This window comes from Pelobates fuscus, chromosome 5 (assembly GCF_036172605.1).
Source record: "Pelobates fuscus isolate aPelFus1 chromosome 5, aPelFus1.pri, whole genome shotgun sequence".
Classification (NCBI taxonomy): domain Eukaryota; kingdom Metazoa; phylum Chordata; class Amphibia; order Anura; family Pelobatidae; genus Pelobates; species Pelobates fuscus.
In genome coordinates this window covers 188,669,794-188,696,411 of record NC_086321.1, presented here as the reverse complement: position 1 = coordinate 188,696,411, position 26,618 = coordinate 188,669,794, and the positions used below count along the sequence as shown (strand labels likewise).

General features: G+C 35.8%; 1 protein-coding gene across 3 annotated transcripts in view; it reads right to left on the bottom strand.

Moving 5' to 3' along the window:
- LOC134611209 (M1-specific T cell receptor alpha chain-like) overlaps positions 1-26,618 on the bottom strand; it is a 433,017-nt gene that overhangs the window by 140,573 nt on the left and 265,826 nt on the right. The window contains exons 4-8 of one of the 3 annotated variants that reach the window (XR_010090884.1): positions 15,549-15,833; positions 14,691-14,744; positions 13,582-13,689; positions 12,645-13,112; positions 3,675-3,694 (exon numbers count right to left, since the gene is read on the bottom strand). Coding sequence is in view for 1 of the 3 variants with exons in the window: in XM_063454850.1 (XP_063310920.1) it covers positions 13,583-13,689; positions 14,691-14,744; positions 15,549-15,833 (446 nt within the window). In the remaining 2 variants the exon portion in view is untranslated. Of the gene's footprint in view, positions 1-3,674; positions 3,695-12,629; positions 13,113-13,581; positions 13,690-14,690; positions 14,745-15,548; positions 15,834-26,618 lie in introns of those variants that run through there. The other 2 variants (XR_010090883.1, XM_063454850.1) reach the window with 2 other exon arrangements.

Genomic DNA, 26,618 nt, shown 5'->3' with positions numbered 1-26,618 from the left:
CAGTGTGCCAGTGTATGTATGTGTGTATGCCAGTGTATGTATGTGTGTATGCCAGTGTGCCAGTGTATGTATGTGTGTATGCCAGTGTATGTATGTGTGTATGCCAGTGTGCCAGTGTATGTATGCCAGTGTGCCAGTGTATGTATGTGTGTATGCCAGTGTATGCCAGTGTATGTATCTGTGTATGCCAGTGTGCCAGTGTATGTATGTGTGTATGCCAGTGTATGCCAGTGTATGTATGCCAGTGTGCCAGTGTATGTATGCCAGTGTATGTATGTGTGTATGCCAGTGTATGTATGTATGCCAGTGTGTGTATGCCAGTGTATGTATGTGTGTATGCCAGTGTATGTATGCCTGTGTTTGTATGCCAGTGTGTGTATGCCAGTGTGTGTATGCCAGTGTGTGTATGTATGCCACAGTGTGTGTGTGTGTGTATGCCACAGTGTGTGTGTGTGTGTATGCCACAGTGTGTGTATGTATGCCACAGTGTGTGTGTGTATGTATGCCAGTGTGTGTGTATGTATGTATATATCAGTATGCAGTATGTGTATGTATATGTATGTTTGTCAGTATGTATGTCTGCATGTATATGTGTGTGTGTGTGTCAGTATCTCCCTATGCATGTGTGTATGTCTGTTTCAGTATTTGTATATGTTAGTGTGTGTGTATTCCTGTGGGCGGGATTTGGAGGCGGGCCCTGTGGGCGGGCTTGGGGGGGGGGGCAGACCTTGAGTTGTGTTAGGGGCCCCAAAATTTCTGATGGCGGCCCTGGTTCACATACTTGCGTCTTGGGCAGCATCATCAAGTCAGTGGACACCAGAGATTTTCGTAACCCTAATGCAGTATTTTGTGATAATTCTTCTATCGCATGGGGCTGTCAGTTCTCCACTTCTCATCTGTATGTATGTAGGCACTTGGGTCAAGCTATTCTGCTAATGTTTGTATGTCAATGTGTCCAGGGGTCCCTGGCTTGTTTTTCACTTGTCTTGGGCATAACGTAGTGTGTCATTTGTTACAGGGAAGGGATGTTCCCTTATCTTGGGTATTAGGTTTCATACGACAGTGGGCTATGTCCTCACAGTGCGACAGTTGGTATGTAAGCCATCCCGTATCTTGAGTGTGTCCCCGAGGTGCCACTCCTCTCTGATCCACACAGAGTAGTATTCTCTCCCATTGGGCCTCAGAGAAGGTCCGGGCTGTCAAGTCCTTCCACTGCCTCTTAAAGGTGTCTTTGTTCGACCGTTCTCCTACTGAGTCATTGGTAGATTATGGATACTGTGCACTCTGCATACGGCGTCTGTTAGCAAAGTTCCTCATACCAGGTCAAGTCCCGATGGACCTTTTGTTTGTGTGAGATATTATGATCGAAGTGTGTTAGCTGAGGGTAGTGGAATTGGACCATCAACATTGGCGCTCCCTCCGTCATAAGGTCCCACAAGGTTCTCACCCAAGATCTGTGGAGCACCTGATGTAGGAGTATATACCCCTCCTGATTGGCTAGTGGACATACCGATGACAGGAGTCTATCTCCTATGTCTGAGTTGTGGGTTATGGGAATCAGGGGGCTAGGTTTTGGGGATATGTAAGTTTCCTTCCTTAAAGTGATCCATGTCTTGAGCGTTTTTGCTATGGATTAGATCTCCCCTCGGTGTTCATAGCATCTGAGTGTCTATGTCATATTAACGTGTGGAGGGAATTATTGACTGAGGCTCTGTTCAGCATTATCCATCGCTTTTGGGTCGATGATGTGTGCAATTCACGGAGTCTCTGGAGCCTGGTAATATTTTCTAAAATCAGGTAGTGCAGTTGGGCACATTCCTCTGCCGGGGTAGTTACGTTCAGTATGTCACATTTAGTGAGGTTTAGTTTGAGTCCGGAGAGGCGTCTGTATGTTTGGAATTCATTCATTAGCGGCGTTATTGTTTTGAGTGGGTTGTTGATAAAAAACAGCATGTCATCCGCATAGGTGGCTACCTTGTGTTCTTGGGTTTTTATATCGGAATCCCGATATAGATGGTGTTTTCCTGATTCGGTCTAGGAATGGCTCTAGTATTATTGCAAAGAGTAGTGGTGAAAGTGGGCATCCTTGCCTGGTGCCATTTCCTATGATGAAGCTGTCCGTGAGAGCTCCATTTACTTGGACCAAGTGCTCAGATTGTAGTAGAGTGCACTTATCCAGGTGAGCAGCCCTTCGCCTAATCCAACCTTGTGTAATTTTGCCATCATGAAGTGCCAATCCACCCAATCAAATGCCTTCTCGCCGTCAGTGGAAAGTAGGAGCAACTTTTTGCCTTCCCATTTTGCTAGGTGCTGAATAATAAACAGTCGTAAGGTGCAGTCCCTCGCTTCCCTACCTGGAATGAAGCCTGTCTGGTCCGTATGTATCAGTCGAGGCATCAAGGTCTGCATCCTCATCGCTAAGATCTGATGAAGTGCCCTCGGATTACACTTTTATGCGCTTCCCATAACGTCATGTCAGACATCCCTTTGGTTGTGTTTTGCTCAAATATTGTGTTAGGTTGGTGGTGATTTGGTCTTGCATTTGTATGTCCATTAGGAGTGACTCGTTTAGCCTTCACACTGTTCTCACCGGGTGGTACAAAGGTGAGTTTATAGATAGTGTAGTGGAGCAGTGGTCTGACCACGACGTGGTTAGTATATCCACCTTCTGCAGGTGCATTAGACCTTCCTTTTGAATTAATATGTAGTCAATACGGGAATACCTGTTATGTAAGGTTGAATAGTATGTTTAATCCCTGTCATCTGGATGTAGAGCTTTCCATGTATCGACCAATCTTAGATCACTCAGTGCCTTATGGATGGTTCAGATTGCCGAGGGTGGGATATCACTGTTTCCAGTGGAGGTGTCAACTATGGGATTCAGGGGGATATTAAAATCATCACTAGGATCCCTTCCCAACGATACCAACAGTTGTGTCCCTTTTTAGCTGGACTATGGCTGGACTGACACCAGTGAAGATCATGGCAGACTTACACACTTGGCACCAGAGACCCTCAGGTCAGGCATAAGGTGAAGATTGGCCTGCAGAGGTGCACTCGTTATAAGAGATGGCTCCTGCACAGTAATACTTACTACAAGCTAAGCTGACCGCCTCAATACATGCACAATATACAAAGCTAGGCTTACCTAAAACACATAGGCTTTTGCCTATGTTTAGCTTTCTCCACAGGGTTACTAACCTACCCAAGTTATACTCAATATATATTGTAAAAGTTATGCTGCCTTCTTTCCGCACGTGATGCTATCAACCTATTTTCACACTCGTCTTCATGGTTAAGTCACAAGGCCAAAAGAAAGCTGTAGATTGTTTTATTAGTTAACGGGTTACCACTAATATCTAACATTTTAATCCTGTACATTCTGCAATGTTTTAGTTCTGTTAAGCGACAGTCTCTTCTTTACCTACTATGACACATGCTTGGTCTGTACCTGACTACAGACCTGGCATGGTATCAATGTCATATAATTTGCAAACAATGCTATGCCTAGTACTTCTGCTTCATATTCGAATATATGTAGATTCGTAAACTGTTTTTATATAACCTAAACGTTCCACACTGTTAACATTACTCGCATTGTCAATCAGTACTCTTAACCCCTTAAGGACCCTTGACATGTGTGACATGTCATGATTCCCTTTTATTCCAGAAGTTTGGTCCTTAAGGGGTTAACCTTAATTCTTTTTTTTTTTTTTTTTATTAATTTTCTTTAACCTCTTCCGTATGCACTGTGAGGGTCTATTCGAGTTCTTATAAATCGTAGAGTCGGACATCTTGGCCAGTTGTTTTTCCAAATATGCTGTAGGTCTCTCCACTGACCAATCTGCCGACTTATATAACTTAAAAATAGAAATGCATTAAGAGGTGAAGGATATGCTTGGTTGTCAATTTACCCTTAAAATGTTATGTTCTACAACCGGACGTGTACACAAAGCATGTTTAATTTAAGACCTAGGAATGTGCCGCTGCTCTGACGCCATATTGGTGAAACTATATATTGTTATTGTGTGCACACACACTGCGGTGGCGCTGTATATATATATACAAAAAATGTGCATTATATTCACATGTCATGCCGTAATACATTGTTGTGTATTGCTATGGAATGGGTCCCTGCTGTTGGAGCATGGCACCCGCGTTTGCAACTGTTAATCTTCTTTCTGCACCCAAAAATAAAGAATACAAAAAAAAAGTGACCTCCATGGAAAAAACGTACAAGTGAACCGATCTGGCTAATTTTTGGATATGTTGGGACCTCACCCGTCCATCTCAAAGGGATCCATTTGTTGTTGTGCCTGGTGAGGAGACTAAAGGGGAATCCTCATTTGTAAGGTATGTTGCGTTCTTTCAGCAGCAGGGTCACGGGCCTCAGAGCTGTGCGGGCCTCAAGAATGATTGGGGATAAGTCTTGATAGAGTGCCTCCTCTGCACCACAGAATATCCACGTTGGTCTGGAGCGGCCTTAGTCATAATTTGATCTTTAGATCTGTAGGCATGTAGACAATAGATGATGTCTCTTGGGGCGCCATCTGCACTTCGCGGGCTAGTAGCTCAGTGTGCCCGATCAAATTCAAGAGGGATGGTGCATCAGCTGCCCTCCCATCTCCTTCAGAATTTAACAACATTGAGTGAAGTCTTTCCAATGTGAACTCTACATTTTCAAAGAAAAAGCAGTGTTTACATTGCTGCTTAGTGCCAACTCTAGTGGCAGTCACTCTGAGAGCCAGTAGAGACACTTCCTAGATGCGGTCCTGGAAAGATTGCACAACCAGCATTCAGCATCTGCACTCCCACAGAGATGCATTGACTCAATATGGAGATGAGATGATGATAATATGATGATTGGGGAAGCATGGCAAATGGCACAGCACAGTAAGCTCCCACTAGGCTCTCAAATGCTTTCCTATTGTAATCAGCCACAACATTAAAACCACTGGCAGGTGATGTGAATTGCATTGATTATATCATTACAATGGCACCTGTCAAGGGTGGGATATAATAGTCAGGAAGTGAACAGCCATGTCTTGAATTTCATGTGTTGGAAGCAGGAAAAATGGGCAAGCAAAAATATCTGAGTGACTTTGACAGGGGCTAAATGGTGAAGGCTAGACAACTGGGTCAGAGCATCTCTAAAATTGCAACTCTTGTGCATTGTTCCCAGTATGCAGTGGTTAGTATGTACCAAAATTGGTGTAAGGAAGGACAATCAGTGAACCAGTATCAGGGTCGTGGGTCATGGATGCCCAAGGCTCATTGATACATGTGAGGAGTGAAGACTAGCCCATCTGGTCCAATCACACAGAAGAGATCTGGAGCTCATATGGCTGAAACATGTAATGCTCTCCATGATAAAAAGGTGTCAGAACACACAGTGCATCACAGTTTGCTGCATATTCAGCTGTGTAGTCGCAGACCAATCAGAGTGCCCATCATGACCCCTGTCCACTGCCGAACTTGTCTTTAATGGGGAAGTGAGCATCAGAACTCGACCAGGGAGCAATGGAAGAAGGTTGCCTAATCTGATGAATCATGTTATGTTTAGATAAGTTGGATGGCTGTATTAACATCCTTTACCTGGGGACGAGATGGGAGCAGGATGCATTATGGGAAGAAAGCTGGATGGCCGAGGCAGTGTTAAGTTTTTTGTGGGAAACCTTGGGTCCTGGCATTCAAGTGGATGTTACTTTAACACATACCACCTACATACCACCTACATAGATATTGTTACATACCATGTACACCCCTTCATGACAAAGATTTAGCATATGTGGGATGTGCTGGAACAACAAATTCATGGAGGCTCCAACTTGCAGGACTTAAAGCATCTGCTGCTAATTTCTTGGTGTCAAATGCCACAGGATATGCCCAGAGACTTTGTGGAGTCCACGTCTTGATCCATCAGAGCTGTTTTGTCAGCACAAGGGACCTACATGATATTAGGCAGGTGGTTTAAATGTTGTGACTGATCAGTTAAGTATTGATGATCTCTGTCAGGGAGTAGTGGTGACATGTTTGTTTTTCTAACGTTCATTTAAAGGAATACTCCAAAAACCAAAACCACTATATTGCACTGATGCAGCAATTGAGATAGTCCTGCACAGTGGGCAAGTCAACAGAATCTCCTGGGTGAGCTAACAGAAACTCCTAAGCAGGAACTAATATCACTCACTGAGCAAGTGGAGGTGTGGTGTGGAGCTTGGCCTATTGTTTGTGATTGCGTGAGTGCAGTGAGAGTTTTTAACTGTGTCTACATTTTAATTTCTATGAGAGTGTCCGTAAGAGTGACTGTAATTGTGGATATATGTCAGTGTGTTTGTAAAAGTGCAAGAATGGGTGTCTGTAACTTTGAGTTCATTTTGAGTTTGAGAGTGTGTTTGTGAGTATAATTTTAGAAATGTGTGGTACTCTTGTAAAGGCTAACCTTAGCTCTTAATATAATTTTATGTAAAAAACAACCCTCATATGTGTTGCCTGTAGATGGAAGCAATCAGCCTCCTGATTTTTTTGGTCAAATCAGCTTTACATGTGACATAGAGGAGGTGACGGCTTACTTGATCAGCAATTTTTCTGCCCAAAATTACGTTTGGCTTCCATGAAAAAAAATGTATATACCACTTCTGCCTTTAATGTTTTCAGATTACTTGATTAGGTTTAAAACTATACAGATCTCCCTTTTTTCCTCCCCTGCAATTACCCTTGTTAACCACATCTTAGAACTTATGCTTCCTTCTCATACACATATTTACCTAATTATTCAACTATGCTGCTCTTTTGTTTGTTCTTTTTGTCTATATCATTGTCTGCCATTCTCTCTGCCTTATTTGTATCTTATAGTCCTTTTGTGTTTAGACCTAATTCTGTGTCCTGCATCATTTGTTTCTTGTTTAACTCTTAAAGTCTTGTATATTTTCCTGTACTGTTTCTAATTTAATTGTCTTTTTTCCCGTTATTTTCGAAAAAAAAATTTGTGCTAGTTTGTTCTAACCTTAGGCTGATAACCCAATGTTATATTGGGAGACAATATGAGCCTACTCGCACTTCTGTACCAATTTTGTTTTGCATTTTGACTGTTTCTTTTCGCTTGAAAAACACTTTTCTACGATAAATTAGAAATAGTGGTGTCCCGAACGGTTCGCTAGCGAATAGTTCCTGGCGAACATAGCTTGTTCGCGTTCGCCACGGATGGCGAACATATGCGATGTTCGGTCCACCCCCTATTCGTCATCATTGAGTAAACTTTTACCCTGTACCTCACAGTCAGCAGACACATCCCAGCCAATCAGCAGCAGGCCCTCCCTCCCAGACCCTCCCACCTCCTAGACAGCATACAATTTAGATTAATTCTGAAGCTGCATTCTTTCTTTTTTTTTTTTTAGACAGAAGTGTGTTATATTTGAGCATGCTAGGCTGAACGTGCGTATATCATGGCTAGTTGCACCGAGGGTATGAGTATATAGCAGTACATTGTTGTGAAAGATGGCTGTCATGTTTAGGGTGTAGCTTGCACGTTGTCAACTGTGTATTTATATCAGCAGCTCCACCACTAGTTATAAATCAAGTGTGAGTCACCCCATGAGATGAGACTAGTGAATAACATAATACATGAACGGTTAAGGTAAAGGCATGTAAGGAACTATGACAATAAACTCTTCAGGAGGTGAAATAATGACAGGTTTAAACGCTTGCTACTTTACGATTAGTTAATGTGCAGAGAGCAGTTCATGTGATCAAAGGCATGGTGTGGAGGATAGGCTATAGTGGGACATGCTTGGCAGGCTGCTGTTTACTGCTTGTGCTCATCTGATCCCTTCTGGGCACCAGGTGCAGACCCTGGGAGTCCCTGATACCTGGAACAACAAAGGCAAGTCTCTGGCTGAGTGCCAGGTTCACGGCTTGAGGTGGTGGAAGCTTGTTTTGTCGGGTGGTCGGATCTGTCCCGGTGGTGCTTCACGTCTGGTGCGGGATTGTGGTGGCTTAAGGTGGAGGCGAGTGCTTGACGTGGGGCAGGCTCTGCATTTCTGTTTGTGCCTCTGGTCCCGTCTTCGATGCCTTTTGCGTTGGTGGATTTTAATGGGGACTGCTTCGCTTAGCTGTGGTGGAGCTTGTTGGGGCTGTGGTGGAGCTTGTTGGGGCTTCCTGCTTGTTATTTGCTTCCAAAATTGATTAAAGAGTCTGTACAGCTTAGACTCAATATCCTGCCATGCTTTGCTGGTACCAGGAGGACATGCGGCTGCCGCCATATTGGGAGAGTCGCAGATGAGTATGTCAGCCTGGGCGGCTGTGCTCTGTGTGTCCATTAGCTCCAGACAGCCTCTCAGGGGTGGACCGGGATAACCCCCACCGGTCCGAGGGGGGTGGGGGGGATAACGGAGCTCCTGCCAGGAAGTAGCTGCTCCTTGGCATCCCAGGATCGGGAGATCGTCCGCCTCTTCCGCCCGGTGAGCACCAGGCCACACTTGCCACACGGAGGTAAATAAGACTCTGTCGAGTTGCTGACCGCTATTAAGCATGTCGGGTCGGTCAGGTAGGAGCAACATTGCTGGGTCATCCCCTTCTGGGGTGAAATTCGCTTGTTGATAGCTGCTTAAAGTGAGATATTATTGAGGGAGCTCACACGAAGTGCGTCTTTCTTCCATGACAGCGAGGCCCCGCCCCCCGGAAGCTGCATTCTTAGTGAGAGGAGGGACAGTGTAGCTGCTACTGATTTAATAGGGAAATCGATAGCTAGGCTAGTGTATTCAGTGTCCACTACAGTCCTGAAGGACTCATCTGATCTCTGCTGTAAGGACAGCACCCCCAAAAAGCCCTTTTTTAGAGCTAGAACATCAGTTTTTTTTTCCTGTGTAATCTAATTGCAGTTGCCTGCCTGCCAGTGTGTGTGTCAGGCTCACAGCGTATACTGTGCCCACTTGCCCAGTGCCACCACTCATATCTGGTGTCACAATAGCTTGCATTTAAAAAAATCTAAACCTTTTTGACTGTAATATAATAGCAGTCAGTTTCCTTCACACGTCTGCATTTCAGGGCCTGCCAGGGCCAGTGTCACACCAGTGCAACTCATATCTGGTGTAACAGTAGTGTACATTAAAAAGAAAGGAGAAATTTGACTGTGAAATAATAGCAGTCAGTTTCCTTCACACGTCTGCGTTTCAGGGCCTTCCAGGGCACAGTGTCACACCAGTGCAACTCATATCTGGTGTAACAGTAGTGCACATTTAAAAAAAAAAAAAAATACAGGGGGCTTGTTGTCACCTTTCAGGGACCCTTGGTGTTGTACGTGGCTGGGTGGAGGAAGAGACCTTCAATGACATCAGTGAGGACAAGGAACGGGACATGGCAAGCTTGGTATCCAACCTTGTGCAAATGGGGAGATTGGGGTTGTGCAAATGGACTGTTTGCGGTGTGTTAAATGGGGAGTTTGGTCTGTCACTTTGAAGCAGGCTTAACTCTTACACTACCTGATCGATACAACATCATACCTGATGTTTTAAAGCACGTTATTCCAAACAATTTAGGAATGTGAGGTGATTTATGCCCTTTATGGATTAAAACCAGACTCTGTATCAACTATGTAATTTTCCATGGGAGTTTTGCCATGGATCCCCCTCCGGCATGCCACAGTCCAGGTGTTAGTTCCCTTGAAACAACTTTTCCATCACTATTGTGGCCAGAAAGAGTCCCTGTGGGTTTTAAAATTCACCTGCCTATTGAAGTCTATGGCGGTTCGCCCGGTTCGCCCGTTCGCGAACATTTGCGGAAGTTCGCGTTCGCTGTTCGCGAACGGAAAATTTTATGTTCGCGACATCACTAATTAGAAATGTACAGAATGTGTAATTTTGCGGCAAAAGTGTAAAATACAACCTATTCCCACATATCTTTTATTTTGCCTTAATAAAAATAATTTAAATGGCAAAATTAAATGGTAATTATTCCATGTTGCATTTTTTAAAATTTTGCTTACTAACAAAGAAAATATATTTTTTTCATCAGTCTTATTTTCAACTAGAAAGACATTATACCTTTAGCTTTTAGTATAAAATTATAAAAGTGATTTGCAGAAATTAGAAACCTATGCGTCTGCTGGTGTAGATACAGTCGTAACTGTGCCTTGCAAGTTTTTGTGTCATTGTAAAATGCCTCAGATCAGCAACGGTTGGGAACCACTGGTCTATTATCTGTGTGGATATGGTCTGTTATGTAATATATATTTTGTAGCTGTTTTGGTGTATTACATGTGGATATTGGCTGTATGTGGAATTTTGTATCAAGGTGTGAATATGTGCTGTTTGTGTTGTTTTGATGGGGCTAAGTGTGTGTGCATTTGTCCAATTTACCCTATAGCCATCCCGGCTCTGTATATTCAAATTCCTCTGAATGAGCAAGGAGACTGTGCAAATTCTATCACTGCATCATTCCCAGAAATGTGTAATCTAAGTATTAAAATGTATTGTGTTCTTGCAAGTCACCACACTTGTTTGCAAACTTGCATGGGGTAGGACTCTCCAAGTGGCAATATTTAGGTGAAATACAATAACTTGGGTTTTCTCCAGGTAACATACAGCTGCGCTTTCTATAGTTGCTAAAAGCAGGAGATATTTGCTGGCAAAATGTGTACTGTCAGATTTTGCAAAGTATGAAGATGGCTTATGCTAAGTTTAAAATATTGCTATTCTTACAAAATGATATCATGTAGATAATAAATTCTACTAACTTTTTATAGACCCCAATTTTGCACCATTGTACTGAGTAAAAGTTTAGAACATTTGGATATAAATAAGTTTCAAATAACTATACCAAAGATTTTTTTTTAAATTTTTATATTCTTCTGATAATAGTACAATCAAAACCTATAAGCACACTGTCACAGTGTATACTGCATATAGTTATTTGATTGTAGATATTTGCAAGTTGGGCAAGAATTTGTGGTAAGTGTGCATGGACTACAATGAGAAACCAACTGGGTCTAAAGTGGCTTTTAGTATTCCTGAATACTTTATGCACAGACAAATATGTAAAAATATAACAGAGCAGGCAACATTGTGGCCAGATCTAGAAGTAGTCATATTTTTAAATTCCTCTTTGTATAAAATCATCCTTTTCATCTGGCCCGCGAAATATAAATGAATATGCACATTTTTGTCAATGTTTAATTTGGAGACCAGAAGCACCAATGCTTTCTTATTACATATGCATAACATGTGTTTAAGACTAGAAAATTAATACAATTTCAGAATTTGCTGGCGCTATATTAATGTGTGTAATAATTAATGCCACTAATAATAACATGCTTATAACATATAAGTTTGCAATAAAGATTACACACAGTAATATTTTTAGAGAGGTAACAAATGTCAGGCCTAACCCTGTCTGTGAATAGATAGGGATAGGGAAAGTCTTAGGAATCACATTCATTAAACACACTCTATAACAATTTCCACATTGCACAGACTGATCTCTGTTTGACACAATGTCATATACCTCACAGAATGTAACTATGTGTTCCCTGAAACAAATTAAGTTATTCTTAATTAACAGATGTATTGGTACTGGGAACTTGTACACTATGAATGGTTTTATATTGTTTATTACATTGAAAATGTCTTAGAACCTGTTCATAGATTTAATCTACTACAGAAAGTAATGTGGAAATTTATAACACTTGGTAGATGACCATCCCCTTCCATAAATGCCATGCTTTGACCAAATTAAATCTATTATACTTTGATTTATATTTATTATCTCTGGTTTATGCATGATTTTTCTAATATAATTCTTGAAATATAGGCTCGGTCACTGTTATATATTTATTTAGCATTTTTATTTATCAAAAATATATATACTTAAGAAGGTTGAACTGGATAGATGTTTATCGTCATTCAAAATGATTTTGACCTTTTAATAGTATATCGCAGGGGCTTACCAAATTGTAGTGAATTGAAAACTGAATTTAGCCAAAATATAACCTAAAATAACCATGCTGTGAGTTGGCCAAGTCTTCAAAATAAGCAAATTTGTTTTTAAATTTTGCAAAGCAGTTTTTAAATCCTTATAATTATGCATTTAGTGAATACAACTCTATATTATGTTATGGACTCTAATACAGGATGGTCTCGTTAATACTTAGAATACATTTAGAGCACCTTCTGAAAGCTGTGAAGTGCATTCATAATGAGCTTTATTAAGAGTAAGATTAACCATAAGGCCTAGACAGGGGCCCTGAAAAATAATTTCCGTTAGCCATCCTTATGTGAAAAAAGAAGGGGGTGGAACTGGCAAGATGCCTAAGGCCATGTGGAATTGTAATCCAACTCCGGCTTTAATAGGGGAAAGTTTTAAACTTTCAGTAATCACCATGAGTTTATTAAAGAGTTATTAAATAATTTGAAAAACGTATCCAAAAATCTTAAATTGAGGTTTATGTGAGATAAGATGCATTGAATTAAAAAAATGACTCATTGTTATTAATTTGATTATTTTATTATATTGTAAAATAAATCTGTTCACACACAAAACATAGAAAGTAGATCTTGTATACATTTATAATTCATCTTAGTAGTGAGATTTCCACAAGGTAAAGTATAAGATAAAATGGGTAAAAAAATTTAAAGGTAGCAGATACTAACACTTCTATAATGAGAGTTATTGACAACCATATATTTTACATTTTCAATAAAGTGCAATATCGGTTATTGATTTTTTTGTTTTCAAATCTATTTGGAATTGAAAAGATTTTTTCAGGAAGGAGTTGACAATATTTGAAATTAGACAAATAAGTCTGAAGACAGAGATAAACATTTAAAGGAGAAAGCTTTAAACATAAAAAACAGATATGATATATGCATTCAGTGAAGTATAAGTATAAACCACAATCTATCTTCAGAGATCATAAACAATGTTTTCTTTTAAGTAATACAACTATGTTATTATAGTATGCTTGAAACTGAGTGGAATTAATTATACTGTATTAACTTTACATTATGTACATTTACAGCAAGTCTATTTAGAAATTAATTATTTGATAAGGGTGACAAAGAAGAGACAATGACACTTTCTGTATTGATTGTTGTTTCCAGGTCACGTAAAATCATACCCTGTTAGGAGACAAAATGTGACATTTAGTGATATTATTAATTGATTATGATACAAGAAAAACTAGGACAGAATCCAGGAGAAAGAAAGAAAGAAAGAAAGATACATGCAATCAATCAATCTGTCTGTCTGTTCTTTAATCTGTTAATCTATCTCTAGCTATTGAGTGTCATTTTGATGTGTATATGGATATTCTGTATCTTGATATTGATCTTTTCTCTCATATGGCTACTTTGTAATAATAATAATTATTATTTATTCAAGATTGTAATCAATGACAGAAACGTGCAATCCACCTTTTGATAGTAGTGGAGAAAGAGAATGCTTTGCTAATTGCATATAGCACTTTGTTTGGTTTTTATTTCATGTCACTTAATTCTTAAACTTGAATTATCTCATGATTATGTGAACACCAGAATGAAAATTCTAAACTATAATAAAATGTGCATAATGTGAGTTAATCCTACTTACCTTACGATGACCAAAGTCGTAGGGTTATGATCATATTGAATACTATGGCTTTGACTGTCAGCAGTCTCAGTCCAAACACTGTGAGAGATGTTGTGTTTATTCTTTCATCTGTAATAAAAGACATTGATTAGAATTTCAGTGAATACTATAAAGTACAAAAACACATTATCCTGCACTAAAATATTTCTCATTTGAAATTAATAAAATATAGTTTATATCTTAGTGCAGCAACATTACTGAACAGAAATTGAAAAGCCTTAACAGAAGAGAAGCAGGGATTGCAGTGTTCATACTAGTGTAGTATGTCGATCATATAAAATAATTTAATGTTCACATAATTAATTATAAAATCATAAACAGGGTGAGAAGCGAAATATACCACAGATATGATATATATTAATATACAGATCTAGTGGCACATCATCACTATTGCTACTCCAAAAGTTCTGGCATTGCTGGTTTTTATGGGACTGGAGTTATGTCAGAGGCCAAATGATGTGGTGGGTCAACCATAATTAAGCAGTGAAAGTGACACCGGGCAATTTTTTTTGTCAGTTTCTAGTTAGTGAATGTAATATTTTAGCAAGGTGGCATTAAATTAGTAGGAAAAAAAGCAATTTTCCTGCAGATTAATGTCAAATACAGAAATCATGTGAGCAATGGTGTAAAAAGGCACCTTTCACAATCAAAACTAACTTTTTGGTGTTCATAGGGATGTCTAGCAGATCACTAGTGGAATGTTTAGCCTCGTATTCTACTGAGACACATGGCATAATGTCACAGGTTTTACTGTTTAAAATATATACTTGACATCTGCTCTTCCTCTACCTTGTTATATTGGTGGCTTGTCTCCTATTGGTGGCTTACACTTATTGGATGTGCTACTCTGACCTGCTATTGCTAAGGGTATCTGAGCTGTCTTTGAGCTGTACACTTTAATTGGCTGTTTCCGGCAAAGCCATATGTGGTTTAACTAACATCACATATATATTTACAAATACATGGCATAGCAGTAAGAGTAAGAGAAAGACAAATCCTTTTTATATTGGCTGCATCTCTAAACCTCAGGGTTTTATTTTATCCCTATATCTTAAATATATTTAACTTACCTGTTTCATAGTAATCTTGATTTGATGATTCTGAACATTTGTCTGTATGAGTATCTGAAAGAAACAAAACAATTTCGTAAATTAATGAGTAAATAAAAAAAAGCTAAATAAAATAAATGCAGATGTGAAAATAATCAGATTTATTCACAAAAGTGAGAACTGATAGGAATTTGAAGTGCATTTAATAATTTAGGCCAAAATAGATGATTTAAAAAAAAAAAATATTCTGTGTTTAGTTTACTATTTTGGCCCTACTTTTAACCCCTTAAGGATCAAACTTCTGGAATAAAAGGGAATCATGACATGTCACACATGTCATGTGTCCTTAAGGGGTTAAATTATCTTTGAACTCCTGGCAATTCTCACTGTAGTGAATAACCCTGTTTATGTTTATAGATAATAAGCTATTATCGTGTGAAAAATCTATAACCATAACTGTTTTTTAAATAATATTGTTTGTATTCATTTTTACAAGCTGAATAAGCTAGTTGAAGCATTAAAGGCCATGTACTTGGCTTTAATTACCTCTACATAATTTGTTGTTAATATACACATTTTTTTCCCAAATACTAGGTCTATTAAATTTTGCTTGGATATCAGAAAAAAGTACTATTTAATAAAAATTGATGACTGAAAAGTGATGAAAGCAATAGTAGACACTATTGGGCACTCGCACAGTAAATTATGAATCCTTTCAAAACAAACTAGAACATGTTATCAGGATAAAACTGGTATAATATTGAACTAGATGACCATGTCTACAGTATGAATGATACAGTAAAAAAATAATAAACATAAAATAAAAATATCTAGTTATATATAGGTAGTAATGACTAATATGCATTCAAAATGATATACCTGCTTTGGTTTGTAGCTGGCCATCATTGTATTTGACATTGCACTTAGGTTCATCTAATGGTTTATCATCCCAAAAAATAGAACCATATCTCCACTCCTGTCCAGAACTGTCCAGCAACAATGTATCATTCCGTTCTCTTTCAGATTTTTCATCATATTGATATCCGCGTATTGATCCACTGGAAGATGGGAAATCAGTGACCAGACACACAGAACTTGGTAGCTGTCCTTTATTTTCGTTTGATTTCAAAATGTACACAGAAGGAGTCGTATGTTCATGAATTTCTGTCAAAACAAATGAACACCAGGTTAAGACATTCATCTTTTAATATTCATTGTCAATACAAAAAAAGCTGCTTTGCTTCCCAATACATTATTGCTATTATAAAGCAAGCACATTTGGCTGTATATTTTCCAGTGTGGGAATGTTAATATAAAATGCACAGATTGGCAATTGAGAGATTTTTCAAGTACATTTCCAATGTGTTAAATTCAGACTTGATTCCTTGATTTACATTTTTTGATGAGCTATAAAAGGATTTAATATTGTTTAAATAAGCATTTACAATTATTTAACATTTGCAAAAATATTTTAATATTTTTTGCTGTATTGATATTTTTTAAATAAATTTTGTATTTTTTTTTAATATTTTGAAAAACCATTTGAAGATGTATTCAAAAATACTGAATCACACAAAAAGCCTATCCAAATAATTAAATAAATACATGGAGGCCTAACTCCCTAATAGAATCAGTTTGGTTATATTTCAAACAACATGTATAAACATAAAATACATTTTACAAATAACAGCCTACATGACCAATTGAACAATAACAATATTCTTGCCTAGCTACCAAATAACCTTTGGAGTTATTCACTGAGTGTGATTTTGTTGAGAATTCAAAATGACTTTTGTAATTTAGGCTAAATTAGATGATCTAAAACCATGGCTGATTTGGACATTTTTTGGAATTTACTATGAGTTCCCATATTCACACTTTTGTGAATAACCCTATTTGTGTTGATTCTCCCAAACAGTCTCACATAACACACTTTCTTTGCAACAAATGTGGGCATCACATTGAAGGCATTGCATGGTACCATGCTTGTGACATCTATGAAGTCTACTTATTGGAGCGCTCTACAAGACGACTACAGAAGTCCAATATTCAGTTCTCTTTATGTAATAACATACGTGATGTTACAGAGAGCAAAATTCTGGGTCCAAATATGAGTTTGTTCAACCCTGTTCCATAACTCACACAGTAATATATTTTAACACATGAAACTAACTCCTCTCATCATAACTGCTCTATTGTGCTCTGCAGGACCTACAAAGAATGTGAATAACATGGTTTCTTCACAAACTGCTGCATATAAATACCTAACTAGGGTGGTCAATTGAAAAAATTAGAGTTGGAGAATGATAATTTAAAATATAATAACCAATTTTGAAGCAATATTATAAAAGTGGAACATTAAACAGGAATATTATACCATTTCCATGGCAATTACTCCACTATTAAGTCAGCAATCTTTGGTGTTTCTTACCGAACTATATTCTTATTCTAAGAAATAAGTTCCACAGGTTTAGAAAATCTTGCATAAATAGTAAAGGGCTCTCATATATTTTTTTTTATATAAACGTATATTTTAATAATGGGAATCTTGTAAAGTTTTAATTTGCACTTTAAAACATAGTTTAGCAAGGAATGCACATTCACCTCTGTATACAATGGTGGCAAAGCTGGCAAAATCACAAGATATCCATTACTGTCAAAACAAAGAGTAACACTGGAACTAAAGTAACTATAAGGAATGAAAGCCCATTTTTCTTTCCATCATACTTTCAAATAGGCTTTTTTGGAATCGATGACATGGTATGAAAACAAACAAAACAATTGATATCTACTGCAACAAGAAAAAAAATGAGTTCCTGATAGGAATAAAAGAGGAAATGTCCCTATTGAAGTTTAGCCTCTTAAGGACACATGACGTGTGACATGTCATGATTCCCTTTTATTCCAGAAGTTTGGTCCTTAAGGGGTTAAAGATTGGATTTTGGAATGTAAGTGCTTTTCTTTGACACTCAACCTGTGTGCAAACAGGTCATTTGCTCAGATGCATTGTATCCACTGCATGCTTTGCAGATAGGCAAAATAGGCAGCTATTGACGAGGATAAATAACCGAACGGACTGGACATCCGGTCATCTGTAGCTTGAGCCTATCTATAGGTGCCTGTCAGCAAAAGGAGCTTGTCTTGATTATGTATGCCTATTTTTCTCCTTTTCATATATATTTTGATGTACTTATTTCATTTTGTTACATGGTAGCTGCATTACTTTTGCGAACAGAGGTATTTAGAGATGTACTTATAGACTCTGTTATGCAATCTCCACAAATGTATGTTTAGGTGAAGGTAGGGGGGCTAAATAAGGTGAGTGCTAGGCACCCTGTAATGTATCTGTTCTTAATAGTATTGTTGTATGATAGCACATGCATCAAGAATATTTATGACCAAATCAATGCAGTAGAACTGTGCATTCAAAATTAAAAGATAGCATGTTTAAGATTGATAAGAAAAGGTCAAACAGCAAATTGTCTCTTAAATAAATTGTTGTAAGAGAGCAATTATATTTTCTGTTGCATGATCACCATATTTATTGAAAATTATGTTATTATTGTTATTATTTCTAACATGTGTGAATTATGTTTTAGGTCCAGTTTAAGAATATAATAGGACTTACTAGGATGCACAATTACTCTGGTTCCAGATCCAAAAGAAACCCTGATGCCAGCATTATTTACACATTGAAAACCATTAATACATAAACGAAAAACCACAATTCCTGGTTTAAAGTGCAGTGTCTAAAACTAAAGGCATGTACAAAAAAAAAACTTACTAGGAGTGACTGATAATCTAGTGCCAGGTCCAAAAAATATCTTCAAGCTATCTTTTACACACTCATACCTATCATTACATAAACTACATAAACTGGTGGTGTTCGTTTCAACCACATTATAAGAGCATTGTGATTTTATTTTTACTAAATGTGAAATTACTTTGAAAATTGTGGAGAATTATTAAGGGAAGTAAAACATTTAGGCCAAAATAGATGAATTAAAGCAAACAAACAAAAAAAAAAACATTCAACTTTACTCCCTCCCTAAGTTACGCAATTCCCATAAATATTCTGCAGAATTCTGCAGTTATTGAATAAACCCAATTGTTTTACTTTTGGGTTTACATTTCTTCCATGACTAAATCATTTTATCTGATTATACAAAAATGGCTCCCCATGTATTTGTAGTGGATCATAATCAGTATCAACAAGCATAATATATTCACCAGGTCACAGGTAATTGCGGAGTCCAATGGATACCTTTATCATAAAGACAGGTGTTTGCAAATTGTATTTTTATGTTAAATATGTTACATGTTTATATATACATATTTTTTTAATTATGAGTATATAGGATATTAATATAAAATTAAACCTAACTTTTAAGCAAAAAATAAAAATGTGTCCTAAATGAATATTTCATTCTAATTAATGTTAATTCTTTTCACTTGACCTATCAATGGGTCGTATCACTAGGTTTCATCTTTATCTTTTATGATAAGAAGGCAACACTTACAATTATTTGTTTGATTTTCTTTTAAATTGATCAGTGTGTAATTTTACTCTTATGTCTATCTTTTAATTTTTAAAAGGCAAGTTCATAAATGTTGGGTAGGACACCAGACTAGATTTTTGTAAATAAAGAGTACTAATTTCAAAATATTACTTATATGCTATTATTTTCTAACCAGCTTCAACAACTAGTATGGTCCCTGAGCCAAAAAGAGTTATTGTAACCTATGCTAGTATAGACACAATGATGAAAGTGGATGCAATAAAGACTCTTTTTCTTTACAGCTAGTAAAGACCAGTACAATGTTGATATAAAATACATAGTTTATTGTTTTTGACAGTTATATATTTATTGTTTTACTTTTACTACTTTGCTTTTTGTTGTTAAGTCTAGACATACATAAAGATGGATATGGACTGAACTAGACTGAGACATGGACAGAAGGCTGACAAATATGACTTGGACTTGTTGCCGCAGTAAATGATTATATACACTTGAACTCACCTGGCTTCACCACCAGTTTAGTACCACTGCCAAATGTAAATTTTCTAGCGTTGTTATTAGCACAGTGATGTGCAGCATAGCAAGAATACATTCTGGCCCAGATAATGAAGATCTATTGGTTCATGCTATGTCTTCTAACATGGTGATTTGAATGACAACAATGTGGCTATATGTCACTGGACATAGTTTCCATGTCATAATAAGAGTTTGTAAGGTCTCTATGTTGTTTTCTTAACTTTTTTTGTAAACATTATTGCGTGACAATATCATGTGTATTTAAAAAAATACTTGAAAATGTTTTGAAAATATTTTTTCTCAATAAATGTGTCTATCATCTGTCTGTCTATCTATCTATCGATCGATCGATCGATCGATCTGTCTGTCTATTCAATATACAATATTAATATTATCTAAAAAAATATATCATAGCATTTTAATTTGTTCTGTCTGTGTGTCCATCCATCTGTCCAACTTTTTGTATCTATTTATATATCTAATCTATAATTTTTAATGTCACTAGCTCCAGACTAGTATATATAGAATTTTATAAAAAAAAGAAGATTAATTAAACAATAAAACATTCACCTGGGTCCACCTTTATCTGGGTGCCTTTTCCAAATGTAAGTTTCCGAAGATTAGCATTTGCACTGTGCTATACAACATTGCAATTACCTACACAGACTACTAGTCTACCTCGATTCATTTCCCTGATTTATTCAGATATCTCACTTAATTACAGTGTTTTATATCCAGTTCTCCTCCATCTGCCATTTGTATTATCATTATTAATGTTATTAAATTATATTTAATCAATAGCATAGTGATATATACAGAAATGTCAGATGGATGGAAATTAAAATAATTATATAAACTATGGATTCAAGATTGTCAATGATAAACCAAAGTGAAATAGGTTAACTTACTGGGTTTAACATCAAGATTAGTGCCTGATCCAAAAGTCACCTTCCAGCCACCAGTATTCACACAATGAAAAACCTCATGACACTAACTCATCCAGAAATGTTTACACTAATTACAAGAAGCACTTTTCCCTATTTCCCTTTTTTACTTGTAAACAAAGGCTGCTATAAATATGGATTCTATATTTTTTATATTTATTTATTTTTTAATAGAACACATTGGTTGTGTTTATAACTATTTCATTGTGCAAAGAAAAGTTACTCCTCTGTTTATGAAAAGCTAAGAAGTAGTTATCCAATATAATATCTGGAGATACTAGAATAGTACCATTATGCAAACACATTAAACCAAGCATAGCATTTTAATTAATTTATCTGCCCTTTTAGTGCTTTGAACTAGTGATTAGAATTTCACAATATTAATCATAAGTGAGTTAATTAGTAACTTTTTCATTACCTCACCTGCATATCAGTAAATTCTTAAACTCTTTTTTTTTTATAGGTCCCTTGGTTCAGTTTGAGGAACATGGGTTTGGAAAATTAGATAATTTGCAGGTTTTCATTTGATGTGTTTTATTTAGTTACATGTTATTTTTACAAGACAAGGAACTATTAGTGTTAATACTCACTTGGAAAGACTCTTAGTTCAGTGCCATTTCCAAAAGTTAGTTTGGTGGTACCTCCACCATATGCACAGTAACATTCAGCTTTACACAATTATATGCAGATTACTACACTATAATTATTCAGAACCACTGGAATGATAAACATGACAAGCATGTATCATTTATTTAGATTTAATTTACTATGCATATTTTATTTTACATTCAAATGTGCATTTTATATTACATTAATTTATTCAGCTTCACTGCCAAATACTGAAAATAAGAATTAAGTGAATCCATGACTATATTATACTTGATTGGTCTATTTCATTATTTTGTGTATTCATCTATTTTACAAATCTAATTCGGCAATTATTCTTAGTGCCCACACTTGCCCAGTGAGATCTTTAAAATAAGCAACTTGGCTCAAATTGTGTTTTTTTGAACAGGTATTGGAAGATGAACAATAATTCTGTAAGAATACTGTAACAAATGCGTGCCTCTCTGAAAAATCTATCAGTCTATCTATCTATCTATCTATCTATCTATCTATCTATCTATCTATCTATCTATCTATCAGGAGGAGAACAAAATGGAAAATTGTGATTACATGGCCCTCTACCTTAAATATATTCCAGCCAATATATTATCCGTGTTTTCTTTTTCTATGTCGGCAAGTTTTGCAATATGTTTTTAAGTATGATTGAGCGTAGATTGTTCGATCTATCCTCTATCTTTTTTGTAAACATTATTGTGTGAAAATATCATAAGTTTCAAAATGTACTTGAAACTATCTATTTTGTTTTCTAAATAGATGTTTTTATCTATCTATATATCTATTGATCTATCTGTGTAGCATCATAGGTATATGGAACCATAGAACAGAATAATACAAATTAGCATTTGCTCTGTGGGATAAAACTTTGCAATAACACACACAGACACAGTCACAATCTGGGTTAATTTTTCTTGATTCTAACAGATATATCACTTTATCCATTATATTCTATCCAATTCGACCTAAAACTTAGATTTTATAATTATTTTTGTTCTTAATATATAGTAGTGTTATATTGAAAGCTTACTAACATATGCAGAAATGTAACATTAATGAAAATGAGTTAAATTAATCCGAAATAAATATTAACAGTCCATCCATATCGCACAACACACATGACTAGCTTATTATTGATGTTATTGGCTTGCACTGTTTACACAATTGATTTAGTTATTTCAGCGATACGCAAGTATATACTGGATTCAAGATTGCTAATGTTGAAACAAAGTAAAATGTGTTGACTTACTGGGTTTAACACCAAGATTTGTGCCCGATCCAAAAATCAACTTCCACCCACCAGTGCCAGCACACAGTGAAAAGCTTCATTGCTCTAACCTATCCAGAAATTGCCAGTGCACACATTACAAGGAAAACTTTGCTATTTTCTTTTGTATTTGGAAACATAGACTTTTACATATTGTTATATAAAAAGCATAAATTGGTTGTGCTAAGAACTATTTTATTGTACATAAACTATTGTTTATGAAAAGCTGTTAAGAAGATATACCATATTATAATATATAAAGATGATAGAATATTAGTGTTCCCTAAACAACATTAGTCAAACTATTTTGGTATTTTATTCTATAAAGTTGTCTGTCTGTCTGTCTATCTTTGATACTTTTTTAAGCATTTACAAATCTAGCATATGCAAGTAAAATAATAATTTTATCATAATACAGTGGAATATGATGATGCTTTATGATTAAAGCAATTATAACAAGACCTGAAATAATGAAATATATTCTACTATCAATGTTATTTCTTGAATTGTGAAAAAAATTAATAAACATAGAAACATAGAACGTACTTTCATTAGTCCCTGACCTTATCTAATAGTTAGGATAGCCTTATGCATATCCCACACATGCTTAAACTCCTTTACTGTGTTAACCTCTACCACTTCAGCTGGGAGCCTATTCCATGCATCCACTATCCTCTAAGTAAAGTAATACTTCTGGAAATTATTTTTAAACCTTTTTAAAAGAAGAAAAACTACCAGAGGACAGTCTTAAATTAACATTTTCTATCAGAACCAAAATAAATTTTATATCTGCCTCATAGTATTTTATTGGCATAAATACAAAATTAAAATAAGAACTTACTAGGACTAATGATTAATCTGGTGCCTGATCCAAAGATGACCTTGTAACCAGCACCAGTCACACAGTAAGATTCCTTATGACACAAACCTCTACTTTCAGATTCATTCTATGGCCAACATTTAGCAAATGACACTCAAGTTTGTATTGCAATGTGAATCATTTCAGGTAACTTGATTAAAGATCAATGAATCCAGAAAATATTTATGTTAACTAAACCAAGTAGTTTATAAAATAAACATAGGAAACTAACTATTAGGCTAGAATTCCAAACATTAATCCAAAGCTTTGGCGCAATGAGTTAAAATTAATTTATTTATTTACTGTGAAATACAGAACCAACTAGTAGAATTCATAAAACGTGCCTGAAAAAAATTATCTGATTGATTCTCCTTATTAATGAAAAAAACAATAACGGCATATCTGTCTGTCAGTCTTTCCATCCATTTATATACCTATCTTTCTATCTAATGTCCCAAAATCTTAGGCATATATAATGACAGAAAAAACACATTTCACATTGTCCAAATATACATTTCTTGAGAATAGCATTTGAACTGTGGTGTACAACTTTTTTAATAACACACACAGACACATTATGTCTGGATTCATTTTACCTTATTATATTATATATATATAAATACAGTTTACATTAGCCTCACTGAATTTAATAGTAAAATTAAAAAGCAAACTTACTAGGAATGATGATTAATTTGGTACCTGATCCAAAAATGACTTTGTTACTAGTACCACTCACACAGTAAAATTCCTTATAACACAAACCTCCACTTAGAGTTGTGCTTCATCACAATTCAGAGTCAGATCTTGTTTTCAGTTCAGTTTTGATCACATGGCAGTTAATTGGTATTTCAAGGTGAATCATTTTAAATAGTAAATAAGAATGAATTCATCCATCAGAGATTTATGTTTGATAAGCTGAGTGGTTTATAAAGCATATGTAGCAAAAAAAGGCCCTTTGCCTGTTCTTCCAGCCAAAGTCTAGATATGATTATTCAAAATTACTTTCTGTATTTATTGTGGAAGACAGAGCCAGTTAAGTAAATTAATAAAAAATGTGTGTTTGAAATATGATCCACTTGATTTTCCATGTAAATAGAAATGCCATATGATCTTTACATTTTATTTTAACTTGTGCATCTTAATAGAGAATCAAGTCAAAAAAGAAGCCCTCAAACTGTATAAAACAGCCATTCATTCATTTTACATTGACCACACAGAAACTTATTGTTAGTGGTTTGCTGTTTTTTTTTTTTTTTATTATTGCCTCCACAGTGATAGTACTCCATGTTCATGAAATGGGACAGACGATACAGATAGGCTCCTGCCTACTGATTATATATAAAATTAAGTGTTTCTGTGTAAGGTGTGCTCTGTATGCTTCAGACTGATACTATTTACCAGTATTTACTTTCTTCCAGAATATATAACTTTTTCATTAGTGCGAAAAAATGTATACAGTACATATTTTATATGTATTAGTTAATGATTAAATAAAAGTTGCCATCATATAAATTTAAAAATGTATAAATTTAAATTTCAATAACAAATATTGTAAAATATTACACTAATTTTGTTTATAAAGTTGCAGGAGAATAAATATTTATTGTGAATGAAAATGTCTAGATTCTAATTACACTCAACAGATGAATATTAAAATGTGCTTTTATTTTATTAATTGACGAGTTTTTGTGTGCTTTACTTAAATAAATAATTAACACTATTTCGATGAACTTTAAACACTATATAATATAGTCCAAAGGCAAGTCATATAAAATATATTAAAAAATTGTAGGTTGTAATTGAAAGTGGTCATATAACTGCCCAAGGCATTTAATCAAGATACTTACGAGGTACAATGATCAGCGTTGTTCCTGATCCAAAAATGAGTTTCCCAAATGCTGTACCATCATTGACACAGTGATAGGCCCATGTACAATAAAGTAACACATATGAACTGCACATTACCTTTTAACATGTAAGAAAATGCTGGTTGTATTTATGGGGGCATGCTTATTAAGAACCTGTAAGAATTTCATGCATTTAGAGCATTTAGAGCTATAAGCAGAAACACCCATTGATTCTAATTTAGTACAGGTTTGTCTAAGGACATAGCGCCTACATACATGGTGTTACACTAAAAGAATGTTTACTTTACATCTATTTAGCCAGTATCTGCAGAAATTAACTTTCTGGGTTTAACTTCCATTTTGGTCACAGACCAAGTGCAAGCTTATGATAGATAACCCGTGCCAATACACAATGATTTAAACATATAAATTAGTATGATAGTGCTCAGCCATTGACTGATAATCAGTATAAAGTGATGAAGGTTCTACTTGAACTTTAAAGCCTTTTCTATTCAATATATTTTAATAGTTAATTTTTCACTTGGGTTGCTTTGTCTTTTTTTATTATCTAGCCATTGGCCTGTATACATTTCTAGAAAAACAGTCAGCCTCTGGGGTTTTGGCAAACAGACAAGCAGCAACAAACAAATATCATATGGATTTCTGTTGTTATAAGTTTGATTATTCAGAGGACAACTAACCTGGTTTCACCACCAATTTAGTCCCTCTTCCAAATGTAAGCTTATTAGCATAATCCACACAGTGATGCACAGCATAGCAACAACAGCTTTCATCTAAGACAAGATGCCATATTATACAATATCTAATTCTATAATTTAGATAGATTGATGGGTATATATGGAGGAATGGATAAACTGACAGATGGACAGATGGACAGAGCAACAGTCACAGATAAAATATGTAAAAATCAAAATGTCACCTGGTTTCACCATTAAGTTGGTGCCTTTTCCAAATGTAAGCTTCTCAAGATTATTATTTGCACTGTGGTAAACACGCTTACAATAATATAAGCTGGTTTAGTTAGACATTGTCATAAGGAGTATATTTCCACACAATGACTATCCATCATTAACCTCAAATGCAAAGATAATTATGATTTATATAAATGCATTATTTAGCCAATGCTTAGTGCTATATAGAGAAAAGGTTTATTCATTGAATAAATGCCAAGTATGTTATTTTGGCTTATATAGATCCAGGTTAGAAGACACAAGGGTTGCTGAAATGTTAGGTTGATAACTAAACACCAATTTTTTTCCACCTCTCATGTTCAGTGGTTTTAAAGGAGTACTGATCTTACATTTTGAAGATATTTGATGGAAATTAATCTTAGTTTGGCAATAACATTAGGGAT